Genomic DNA, 12,648 nt, shown 5'->3' with positions numbered 1-12,648 from the left:
CCCGGCGGCGCTCGTGCCGCGCGCTGCCCCGCTGCGGAGAGGCCGGGCTCAGCCCCGCCTTGGCCCTGCGCGCCGGCAGTCCGCCCCGGCCCCGAGCGGCCGCAGGGGAGCCGCAGGGGTCTCCCAGCGCTCCCGGCGCGGGTATGGGCGGAGCCCGCGGCGCCGGGGCTCAGCGCGCTTCAAACGGCATCAGGCAGCCCGCCGCAGGGTCCCTCGGAACGGGCGTAGCGGGAGGCGCGGGGCCCAGGGGGAACCCCCTGCGGGGCGCACCCTGCAGCTCGGGTCCGGACGGCTCGGGCCGCTCGCGGGCTGCGGTCCGTGCCTCCTGGCCTCGCGGATCCTCGCGGGGCTCGCGCTGCTGTGAGGAACCGTCGAGGCCAGAAGTGCCCCTTGCAGAGCTGGTTCAGGCCGTGCGCGCTCACCGAGTGACAGGGTGCTCTTGTGCACGGTATCGCAGCGCGGGTACTGGCCTTGTGGTGCAGAYGGTTCTCCCCTCTCCCCTTATTCTGTTTCGCTTTTTTTGTGGGGAGAACAGTAAACATTCTGTGGGACTACACWTCAGAGTAGTGAAGATCTGGTGGATGACTGCTCTGTCTGCTTCAGTAGTAACTCTAAAGTAGCATGCCGAAGGGTTATTTTCTGTAGTGGGTAATTTCAGTGACCCATCTGTTACAGAAGTGCTAGCTTTAGAGAGAACTAAGCAGTGGGAGCCTTGGCTGCTTATCAGGCATGGTGTTAGAAACAGGAACCCTCAGAGTTTGGGCAAAATGTCTTGAGTGAGGTTAAGCTGAGGTTAGCAAAACATGTACTTGATCTTAAGCTACCAAGTGCCTTCAAGGTTTGTACGACAGGGACTACACAAGTTTGAAACTTGTTGAGCCCTTTTTGTTAAAGGGAGAGCTGATCTTCTTAAATATCTATTGGGGAGGAGCATTCTTTAATGTTGGAGCCTTGAAGTGACTTGCTGATTTGGAGCTTTTGGCTGGATTTTTCTTCATCCTGGTTCAACAGATAGAACCAAAATGTGTGTATTAAGCCTAAAGAATAAACAGTTAACAAAGTAACTCACGAATCAGTAGCTCTTCGCTAATTCTGTTTGAACTAATGTRTCTCAGATTAATCTCATGTGTGTGCCTTGCTATTGCCCAAAGAAATGAAAGTAGTCAGGGTACAAAGGACTGGATTTCCAAACTGTTGCAATATAATGCAACTCTTGCATATGAGGCCACGGGTGTCCTAACCCTTTGGATATGTGTGGCTGATTGCAGGAGGATTGCTGCTGTAAGCATGGTGACTAGAGGAAGTGGTTATGAGACTGTGTTAACTCTGTAATGCCTTTCCCCTCCAGGCTATCTGACGCTGAGGATCTTCAAAATGGCATTGGCAGCAATTGATCCACAGCAGGTAGGTGTCAGTGAAGTCCAGAATTTCATGTGTGTATGTAGTTTATAAAAGCAAAAATTCAACTAACTTGTGTGCCTTCAAACAGAACGTTGTCTCGAGGGTTGTCAACCTCCCCYTGGTGAGCTCCACCTACGACATGGTGTCCTCTGCTTACACGGCCACGAAGGACAACCATCCCTACCTGAAGTCTGTGTGCGAGATGGCGGAGAAGGGYGTGAAGACCATTACCTCGGTGGCCATGACGGGTGCCATGCCCATCATCCAGAAGCTGGAACCGCAGAGTAAGACAGYGGGGCCTCCTCGAGTTCAGCGTGCTGCTTTATGTGCTCAGGGGCGCTTGTAGATACTTTAGTTCAGCACAGGCTGAACCGCCGCTCTGCGGTGCTGAGTTGGATAGCTTAGGAACTTGTTGTTTGTTCAGTGTCTCACCAGATGGGTACAAGTAAAATGAAAGCAGTCGAGAGAGAAATCAGGTGGCAGGTTTCTTAAGACTAAACTGACGGGCTCCTCTTGATTTACAAGACRGCTTGATTATGTCATGTCTTGCTCCACACCTCCCTAACCTTTCACCAAGTTTCAGTGCTGCTTTGTACTTGCTTCAGAGGACAGCTTGTGGTGAAGCCTGGCAGCCAAGTTGCAAGGCTTTCTAAGTAAGGACCCTGTTCACCGAATGGCAGAAGGCCAGATACTCTGGCTTCTTCTGAAGGTTGTTTGAAGGGTATCTGCAAGGGCTTTCTCTGCTTCCAAGTGCTTGATGATATGATATGGCTCCAATGTTGTTGTAAGCTTATGCAACCTCAGACCTCACTTACAAAACGGATGAAATGGCCTTAAGCATTTTACAGCATGAGCTCTCTGTTTGCATGGAAATTATCTCTCCCTCTTTTATACTAAGGTGAGTCTCAGATCAAAACCCAATTACACTTTTTCTTTTCCTTTCTTCTAGTTGTAGTTGCCAACAACTATGCGTGTATGGGTCTAGACAAAATTGAAGAGAAGCTGCCTATACTGAATCAACCCAGTGACAAGGTAATATCTCTGTAATATGCATATGAAGGTAGAAATATTAGACACTTTTTTATTATCACCAAAATGGGGGGGGGAGGAGGGAATATGAATCAATCAAGAATGAGGCACAACAGAGAAACAATGAGGATATTTCTATAGAGCAGTTTCTTTGTAAGTTCATTAAATCTCATTTTTTTGGTAGCTTTCCTTTTATTGTATCTATAGCTGCTTTTAAGATTTAAGATTCCATCCATTTTTTTTCYGCACAGTGTAAAGCAGACTGCTAACTACATTCACTGAGGAGTTTTGATATGCAGACTGCATGATACAGTTGTATTTTGTTCTGTTTCTGTCTTTGGCACAGAGTTCTCCTAAATAACTGACTTAAAACAAGTTCATGCTAAATCTTGTACCTGAATTATGTACTTCACAGCAAATATGAAACTGAATCAACTTATCTTCTGTGACAGGTTGTTGCCAATGCCAAGGATGTAGTTGTTGGAGCCCGGGAAGCTGTAACAACCACTGTGACTGGTGCCAAGGAAACTGTTACCCACAAAATTACTGGAGTTGTGGGCAAGACTAAAGAAGCAGTGCAAGACAGCGTAGAAATGACTAAATCAGTTGTCAATGGCAGCATTAACACTGTCCTGGGGAGTCGTGTGGTGCAAATCGTTAGCAGTGGAGTGGATACCGCACTCACTAAGTCAGAGACCTTTGTAGACCAGTATCTCCCACTTACAGAACAGGAGATAGGTAAGACAAATTCACAGCTTGATCTTGTTGAAATGSTTATTCTGAAGAGAAGCAGAGAATCCTTATTCTAGTCATTGTGGGGAGGTCAAATTCTGCCTTGCTGTTTGTAATAGTGTCTTGTTGGGAGGGAAGCAGAATGGCAGAATGGAAGTAGTAAGGAGTTCAGCATGCCCTTGATTCTGCCTACCCAGTGCTGAAGTCTAGCGTTCTGTCATTATTTCAAGCAACTGAAATTGTTTCATACTTTTTTTCCAGTCTGATCTGTATTTTCTCTTCTTTCCACACAACTAGAGCAAGAAGCTGCAAAAGTTGAAGGATTTGAAGTTGGAGTTCAAAAGCCAAGTTACTATGTTAGACTAGGCTCCCTATCTTCAAAGGTCCGTGCACGTGCCTACCAACAAGCCTTAAACAAAGTTAGAGATGCTAAGCAAAAAAGCCAGGAGACAATCTCTCAGCTCAACCACACTGTTAATCTGGTAAGTTTAAGCTTTTATTTGGGATATAAAAAGCAGATACTGACTTAGTAAAACTAAGTGGCTAAGTGGTTTTACAGGCCAAGTGRTGTGAGAGATGGTGTTTTCAGACCAAAGGCAATATAATTCACATGCCGTTCAAAGCTTTTTCATTGCCTTTCTGGAAAGGTACTCAGTTGGACTGAGCTATAAACTAACTAGCAATTGCCTGTAATTTTTAAGAACTTCTAGAGTTAATTTTGATTAGTAATGCTAGTCGGCTTCATTCAGTGAAGAAAGTTTTTCAGTTTAGGAACACTTCAGCACTTTCTGTTAATGAAATGTAGTATTGTTTATGTTCTTGCTTTGCTTCTTGCTGTGGGATATCTCTTAGCACTCCTGCATTCTTTGGTAGTCTGATCTTAGCACTATGTCTTTGCATACTTGGGAGAAACTACATAAAGTCCTGACCCTCTACATCTTCAGTTTCTTGTGCAGGAGGCTGGTTGCAAAGGGGTGAAAACAAACTTGAGTAATATATGATTGAGCCAGAAGATAGCCTGGATGATGTCTTAAAACTGCTTCTAGTTTTCATTTTTCTTTGGAAAGCAGCAATAGGTTATTATTGTTCCCAAAGCTTTTTGTCTTAAACTTTGGGTATTTTAAAAACAGTTTACAAGGAAGGGAAAGTAGGGCAGCCTTAATGGAAATGTTTGCACTGTTTGTTTCCCTTCTCCTTTGGCTGTATTTCAGATCGAGTATGCCAGAAAGAACATGAATAGTGCCAATCAGAAACTTCTTGATGCTCAGGAAAAACTATATCAATCCTGGGTAGAATGGAAGAAAAATACAGGCCAAAATGATGGTGATGAATCGCATAGCGCTGAGGTAAATRGATGTAAATGCATACCAGAAATAAATGAATTACATATTGTCAGAGTTACCACTGAAAACTTACTGTCCCAAAGGTTCACAGCATCTTCACAGAACAATGTATTCCCTGCATTACCACTTCATGGTAAAGCTTAGGGCAGCTGCCAGTGACAGCTATTAAATGTAGAAGATGCCCAAGCTGCTGAGTCCTACAAGCACTCTGAGGTCCATTCTCCTTCAGGAGAAGCCCTATTCTATTTCCCATGTGAACATGTTGGGATATTCACATCTAGATCAGCTAGGATTCACTCATTTGAGATTGCTGGAAATGCCAGTTTGACATACAAAGCAGTCTGAGGCACAGACTTGCTGAGGATTATGTGTATATAGCTTGAAACATTGAGTCTTTGACTGGAGTGAACTTGCCTGCTATGGCTGCTTATCCAGAACTGAAACAAGAGCCTGCTTAGCTGGGGACAAGCTATGGGTGTTTCTGTTCCACAAAGTACTTGAACACTGAAGAAATATCAAGTACTTTCAAGTTCTGTCTCTATCTCTTAAGACTTAAGCCTTGTTTTACCATCTGCTATAGCTTTATTTTGCCTATGTCACTTCTCTCTTTGGTACATCTTCACCATAAAGCTACAACAGGGATACCAAGATTCTGATGTGGTGTTATGCTTTGTTTCCAGCACATTGAGTCAAGAACTCTAGCTATTGCGCGAAGCCTCACTCAGCAGCTGCAGACCACCTGCCTCACCCTGGTCTCCAGCATACAGGGGCTTCCACAGAATGTGCAGGACCAGGTTTACAGTGTTGGGTCAATGGCAGGTGATGTCTACCAGAGCTTTCGGTCAGCATCTTCCTTCCAAGAACTGTCAGACAGCTTCCTTACCACTAGCAAAGGACAGCTGAAGAAAATGAAGGAGTCTCTGGATGATGTGATGGATTATCTGGTTAACAACACACCGCTTAATTGGCTGGTAGGTCCCTTTTACCCCCAATTGGCTGGTATTGAGCATGCTGAGAGCGAAGGTGAAGGGGAGGAAAATTCCAGCCAGGAAGACAAACAGCTTGAACACAGTACTGAATAAATTGCATAGCATATATGTACTCTGTAGACTGACCAAACAAGTGACTCTAACAACTGTAGCTGTCAAATACCTTGGAAAAAAATCCATATGTGGGAGTGGGGGGAAAAAAGGATAAAAAGGATGTTTTCCCACAACTGGACTGTATTGTCCAATCTAGTAAAGTCTTTCTGAAAACACTCTTGAAATGCCTAAGCATCATCAGTTTACAGTTGTGAAGATGCCTTGTTTGTCTGTCAAGTTAAGAAACCTCATCATGCTCATTTAATAACATTTCTCTAACTGAAATCAGCCATGGCTAAAATCACTYGGTGGCTTGTTCAATCTGAATCAGAATAATGCAGAAGCCTTACATGCCTCGACGTGYATTTAAAAGCCTTCCAGTCTAGCTCAGTACACTTGAATTCCATGCTTGGTGCAGATCAAGCATTTGATTATTACAGCTCTGCCTGTGCAATTGTCTTGGATTGCCTTGCACTACCTGTGACTCATGAASAGTCTTGCCAGTGCAGAACTCAAAGCTGAAAGTGGGGTTTCTTGCATGAGTCAGACAGAGTTACTTAAATGCTGTGACATTGCTAATATTAACTATATAACTTTTCTATTGTACTACACCGTAACCTTACCAAATCACTATCAAAGCGCACTTTAAAAAAAAATGCAGTAAAAAACCAAGATTCATGCTGTTTGTACCAACGTGCCTGCTGTTTTTTTGTAGTGATCTTTTGTAATTTTGTATGCTAGCAATAAATGCTTCAGCTGCAAAAGCCTGTCTCTATTGAATGGTGTCTAAAACAAGAGTAACTTGCTGTTCTGTGACTCTGGTGCACTGGATCCAGAAGGCAAGCTTGAAATGCAAGTGAAGTAGACATATTGAAAATGTACATGTGGGTATAGATAAAGCAATGCTGCTGTACTTTCATCCCTGTGAGTTCCTGTCTGTCCTTCCCTTCCATCTTAGCTTTACTGCTGCTTTTTGGTGCTTACTGTTACTTGTTGATGGAGCTTGTGAGTTGATGGATGTGAGTTGGTGGAGTCTCTTCTAATGGAGACTTGAGAAGAATATGAATTCACAAAACAAAAACCACAACAAAAAAAAAAAACCCACCACCAACAAAAGCAAGTCTTGTCTTCATTCTCGATGCTCTGTGTGGTGTGAGGCTCCCAAATAACTGCTTTTGCTGCCTGCTTACAGCTAGCCTATAGCCCTACACTGAACAAACACACTTTGGTCTGTTAACTTTATCTGCCTGCTTTGGGCTTGAGTTTCTAATGTACATCAATGCTTCTCTAGGTCAGAGAAATAGTTCTTTAGTAAATCCCTTGAATCCTTCCTCTTAGTAACTGTATTTCTCTTCAACACACTCTTCACTTAGTCCTGAGCAGGTAAGTGCTACTGTGAATTGCAAACATTTAGTGGGGCAGTATTAACATCTTCTTCATGGAGGCCATTCCTACTGTAAATAAAAAATGGAGTTTGGACCAAGGTTTGATGTCTCATGAAGAAGAGGGAGCATGTTGCTACATGGAGCACAACCTGCACTGCGAATGTGTATCTGCACTAAAGCAAATCATATGCAACCTAGCCCYGTAAGGTGGGAAAGCTTGGCTGTTAAGTCAGCTAAGTTTTAGAAAGACAGTGTGCTKTTGAGTTTTAAGCATAATATTAAACAAAATCCTGGCCATTGAAGGCTAAAGACCAAGATTTTTTGAATTTCTAGCCTTTAATAGCTTGCTTTTTTGTAAAAGTGAGATAACTGTCACCAGTGTTYGGGCATGAGTTAGTATTTCTATAGTTCTTCCCTCTAGAAGTAGCTATCTAGAGTTAGTGTTCATTTTCATCTCTCAATAGAATAAAACTTGTAGAAGGCCTCCTCTGTTGYATAGGAGTGCAGAAACAGAATGGAGCTAACACTGTCTGGGAGTAGTTCATAGTTCAGTGGAGGGAATTCCTGACTTTACACATTAATCAAACAAGACAGTCAAACTGCTTAATCACTACTTATAGCCTAGAAATTAACAGCAGCCTCCATTTTTAATGTAAAAGCAATTCATACTTTTGTTGTACCTTAAGTTGTACAACTGCTTACTGTCTTTGTTGGATAGGTGGCCTGTTTAGCTTTCCTGTTAAGAATGTTAGCAATCTAGGAGAAATGYTACTAGTCCAATCTTGCAAATACTTTCACCGTGCATTAGTGCTTATATATTCAGAGTGAGACAAACATGAAAAAGTACATAGGCTATTGCATCCTGTTGTTTAGTTCTTTTAGAAAGCAAAACAACAGAAAAATAATGTTTCTACGTTCCAGAAGAATTAGCAACTCCTTCTTGGAGGAAAATGGTTGAATTTTCAAATTTCGGAAGTTTTGAAGCCTTTAGAGGTTGTTAGGGGGGTGTTTTCCCCTGTATCTGTGTGTTTGCTTTTTTTTTTTTTCTCTTGAAAGGAGAAAGGAAAACTAGTTCCCGAAAAAATTATTTTTAACATATTACATAAAAAGCAGAAAGAAGTCAATTACTTACGCTTGAAACTCCAAAAACTCTCCTCTAAAGCCCAACAGCAAATTAGGATATTCCTGGTTCATAATACTTGCTGAAAATTCCAAAATGAAAGGAGGAAAATGTTAAAATATTGACTCAGAGTACTCATAGTTTGTTACACTATACAGAAACTTCCTGATTTTAGTCTTAAAYACTTGGAAAAAAATAGCTTAGGCTAACAGAAAAGATGGGGAGAAGCTTGCTGAAGAGCAGGTCAGCCACCTGGCTTGTAAATGGTGTGAAACGGGTGATGCTGTTTTAGGCAGGGCAGATAAACTTCCTGAGAGAAGTGTCAAAGGTGGCCAATTGTWTAAACACTGGGACAGTACAAGTTAGAAAATTAATGAGAAAATTATCACTGTTAAGATTCTGTAGCATTCTGTTCCAGAGATGGCTCAAAATCATYCACAGCGTTCAGTCATCCACTTCTGCTTTCCAGGCTCATTTAGCCTAACACTATTATTCTGTCATTGGTGATAAACTTTTGTTATGAGTCCATGTACTTAAAATTTTGCAAATAATTCTACCTAGCATAATACATTCATACCAGAATAAGCACTGGTGAACTCCAAATTGCATATTGGAATTCTTAATTAGAAATACATGTKTAAAAGTTATTAAAAAAACACATTTTAATAGAACAAAATAAAAATAAATGCAATCTACGTTAATAACAAAATGTTATTCCAAAGCACTTGTCATTTCTGAGTACTTACAGGAGATGGCAGGGCAGTAGTAATAGGATCTAGCTGCCTTTATGGAAGACTTACAGGAAGAAGAGCAATATCTACCCTTATTCTTTATTTTGAGAATTGACATACTGCTTTGTTTCATCTTCCCATTAACTATGAAATTAAACTGTAAGTAAACACAAGGTCCTATGGAAGTGAAGGTCCCATAACATCTGGGGCAAAAACACTCCTATGGCTCTGGACATCTTACTGTTGTATAAAGGAGTTCACTGCATAAAGTGCATGTGCTGAAGAGATCAGAGAGGCTGATTATCCTATTTTCAGTATTAATAATTCTATTCTCAATAATAACAACATGGATATGAGTAACAGAAGTACTTTAAACTTAGGTTACAGTGAAAATTATCACTGCAACTGTGGTCATGTGCCTTGTTCAGTATAAACACAATAAGCATACCACAGGATTACAAGCAGAAAAGTATAACATAATTGTTGCTGGTAGAAATATGTAGTTTTCCCCATTACTAGAGTCACTTGGCTTTTAGCATGCCAGGATAACCAATCTTGTTGGAAAAACTCTCTGAGTGCACTTGGCATTCCTGTACTTGTACCTGATAAATGACACGTTCTTTAAATTCTTCTGAATCTGTTTTAATTACATAAATGAGTTATTAAGTCATTGGTGAGCTATATTCACCTAAACTCCAAGGAACTGAATAATTCACCTTCAGAGGGAGGTATCTGTAACCTGATAGTTGCAACATAATCTCTCTCTTTTCTTCTGATAGATTTTTCTGGATATAGCAGAGGTTTTCAGAATGTGCTTCATTAAAGTCAGTCATAAGCAATTTTACTTATTTTTTGCAATTAGTGCATGCAATTAGGACTTCTCCAGATTAGGTTGAAAACATGCCTCGATGCCCCTCACATACAAAGGTGCTTTTATGTGCAAACACCTGTGAACGCACAGCAGCGGTGATATGCTTGTGTTTTGTGCTTCACTTTTCACATCATCAATATCAATCATCAATAACAAATAACCAAAAAATGAATCAAGCTATACAGATTTATACTCATTGATATGTTATACTTATATATATATAAAACTATACATACATATTTTTTCACTTGGAAAAAAAATGTGGTTGTGCCTAAATTATTTCTGGAAAAAAAAAAAAAAAAAAAAGGATATTAGTAGTCCTACTAATGGTACTTAAGGATTTAGGTTAAGTCCCTTAAGCTAACATTGTTAGAGGTGTGTAATATCCACATATCCACTAATATCTCTGACAACTCCTGCTTAACGGTAGTTAAATGTATAATATGGTTTAACAGTACAGAATAAGACTAATCAACCAGTTAGAACAGAAGCCAAAGCAATTTTGCAGTTCCAGATACTTGTTTCCTCAGTAAAAGTTTGATGGGGTAAACCAGCATAGCAACACAGAGCAATCCATATCAACCCCACCTAGGTAGGATCCTCTATATAACACACTTTGTCCATGGAAAGAAAGACAAGAAGATAAAAATTTTGTTTCTTAATATTGCATTTTTTTTCTAAATACAAAACTAAGTCAAATTTGCTAAGTCAATTGCTCTGTTCCACTTCTACTTTAAAATCATATCTCCTCAGCAAGTAATTTATGTCTTGCTTAATGTTTTGCCTGTCTTAGCACATTTAACGTAGCATATTTCAATATGTGTTCAGTATTTTGCGTCTGATTTTCCAGAGATGGCTCCTTTTGGTTTCAGTCACAACTGAAATTACCCAAATTTATTTAGTTCAATCTTGGAATTGATTTCCAATTTCTTCCAATGCAGGTTCCAGATTTCACAATTACAGACTTATCTTCAGAGTCAGATGATATCCCAGACATTTTGGATTTGGATGAAGAAGATCAACAAGACTTTTCACGCACAAATGGTCCTTTCACTGCAGGACAAAGAGCTGAATAACTACAGGGGATAAAAATGTTTTCTTTTTTTTCTGATTGTTTTGTCACAATGCTTATTTAACTTATGTAAAGATGAATCTACCTAGCTCTGGRTTTTTGTTTTCCAGGTTGTGTTGTGTGTTTTTCTTAAATTATTTGTTTTTCTGAACCAGTACTGTTTCACTTAGCATCATCAAAATTCGGATTTTTTTCCCTCTAAGGAATGCATGCTAGGTTAACTCAATAGCATGTGTGTCAAAGTCCTACCCAGGAAGAGAGATAGCATAATTGATATATCCTAATCTTTGCTAACGGTTTGTATYAGTAGCTGTTCTCCTGGCAGCAGTAGCCAAGGAAACACACCAGTGCTCTGCAAAAAAGCTGCCAACAAAAGGAGCTGACTAGAACATATGGGCAAAATTTTCCCTCTCAGCCTATATGTAAAGTGCTTCTGCATCTACCTCTGCTGCTGGAAGGGGTAAAAGGACTTTGGCCGACTCCAATTCTCTCAGGTGATTCTTGCTGGCCTCTGCATCTGGCTGGAGTGCTTTGCACATGCAAGGGCTCCGCTCCCCTCCACACGCCTCCCACGTGCAACAATATTGGCCATCGTGATGCTATGAGCAGTGGGGCCTGAAACTAGAAGAAATGATCTTAAAAATCGTACAGGAATAAGGATGACACTGGAAAAAGCAAGGAAAAGGAAAAGGAAAGATGCAAACAGATGTGGGATAAATGCACATTCAAAGAAAGAGTGACAAAAGGAAGTTAATTGAAAGTGGTCATTTATTTGGCAACAGTGGACATCTTTGAATGTATCTGAGTTAAATATTTGCTAAGAATTGCCGAATCTGCACACGCTTGCACACCATACAATTTCAGTAGGAGATGGGGATACTTAGGAACTTGACTAGAGGCAAATTGTCTATGTTTCCATGTGCTCGTGCCGAGCTCCAACGCAGCAATCCTGCCAGTGTCCTTGGGATGGCTGTCGGAGATCTGGGGATGATACATGGTGCTACTTTTGTACACCTGCTCATTCTGCGTAGAAACGTTTCGTGGCCAGCTAGAGCTGTCAGATTGGCACCTCTAGTTATATCCTAATATAATCTAACGCTTCATTGTTGTGAAAACTTTGTAAGTCTAGTCACTGAAAATGCCTTGAAATAAAAGTTTATTTAAAATTTTGCTGCTGTGATTTTTTTTTTCCTTGTGGTGTGTGGGGTTGGGGCGGTGGGGGAACCTCTTCTGTATTAACGTTTGTGAACAGACTGAAATAACGGAAGCAGGAAAAGGCTTCTGGGATTCATCTCATCCACACCGCTGCTGAAAGAAGGCGAGAAATATCGGTATGGCCCCTCTCCTGCCGCCGTCTGGGTTTAACTGCGGGGCTGACCCTCACCAGCCTCTGTGGCAGCCGCAGCACCCCAGCCGCGACGGGACAGGACGACCCTGCCACCCTCCACCCAAAGCTCCACGAAATGGCGGCCGGCGCGCCCGCCCCTTCCCGCCGCGCAGCCGTTAGCAACGGCCGCTCCCGTGAGCCCCCGCGGCTGCCGCGCGCGCGGCAGTTGGTGGCRGCAGCCGCGGCGAGCGCTTCGGGTCGGGTTGGGTCGGGTCGGGTCGGGGCCGGCGATGTGGAGGCGCTGAGCGCGTCGCGGGGGGTCGTCAAGAAGGATCATCGAGAAGGGTCGTGGAGAGCCAGCAGTGGCAGCGGAGCAGGCTGAGGCGCCATGTCGTCCTGTGCGGGCGCGCAGTGGGAGAAGCAGCACCTCTGGCTGTACCTGCTGGCGCTGGGCTTCGAGCCGGAGGACGGCGAGCTGAGCGCGGCCGGCGGCTGCGCGCTCGGAGCGTAAGTGCGGGCGGGGGCTGCGGGAATGGAGGCCAGGCGCGACAGCGG

The 12,648-nt window shown here is 42.4% G+C and overlaps 2 protein-coding genes across 3 annotated transcripts in view; both read left to right on the top strand.

The window, feature by feature from the left end:
- The window catches only part of PLIN2 (perilipin 2), a 12,096-nt gene extending 266 nt beyond the window's left edge, over positions 1-11,830 (top strand). The window contains exons 2-9 of one of the 2 annotated variants that reach the window (XM_026043869.1): positions 1,349-1,404; positions 1,490-1,685; positions 2,351-2,433; positions 2,883-3,168; positions 3,460-3,644; positions 4,374-4,508; positions 5,186-5,476; positions 10,636-11,830. In XM_026043869.1, coding sequence (XP_025899654.1) covers positions 1,375-1,404; positions 1,490-1,685; positions 2,351-2,433; positions 2,883-3,168; positions 3,460-3,644; positions 4,374-4,508; positions 5,186-5,476; positions 10,636-10,770 — 1,341 coding nt within the window. In that variant the 5' untranslated portion in view covers positions 1,349-1,374 and the 3' untranslated portion in view covers positions 10,771-11,830. Of the gene's footprint in view, positions 1-964; positions 1,405-1,489; positions 1,686-2,350; positions 2,434-2,882; positions 3,169-3,459; positions 3,645-4,373; positions 4,509-5,185; positions 6,130-10,635 lie in introns of those variants that run through there. The other variant, XM_026043878.1, reaches the window with a different exon arrangement.
- A 601-nt stretch (positions 11,831-12,431) lies between these two features.
- Positions 12,432-12,648, top strand: part of HAUS6 (HAUS augmin like complex subunit 6) — a 19,047-nt gene continuing 18,830 nt past the window's right edge. The window contains exon 1 of the mRNA XM_026043924.1: positions 12,432-12,600. Coding sequence (XP_025899709.1) covers positions 12,482-12,600 — 119 coding nt within the window. The 5' untranslated portion in view covers positions 12,432-12,481. The remainder of the gene's footprint in view (positions 12,601-12,648) is intronic.

This window comes from Nothoprocta perdicaria, unplaced genomic scaffold (genome assembly GCF_003342845.1).
Source record: "Nothoprocta perdicaria isolate Ctin4 unplaced genomic scaffold, notPer1 scaffold_104, whole genome shotgun sequence".
NCBI classification, from domain to species: Eukaryota; Metazoa; Chordata; class Aves; order Tinamiformes; family Tinamidae; genus Nothoprocta; species Nothoprocta perdicaria.
This window is presented reverse-complemented; position numbering and strand designations above follow the sequence as displayed.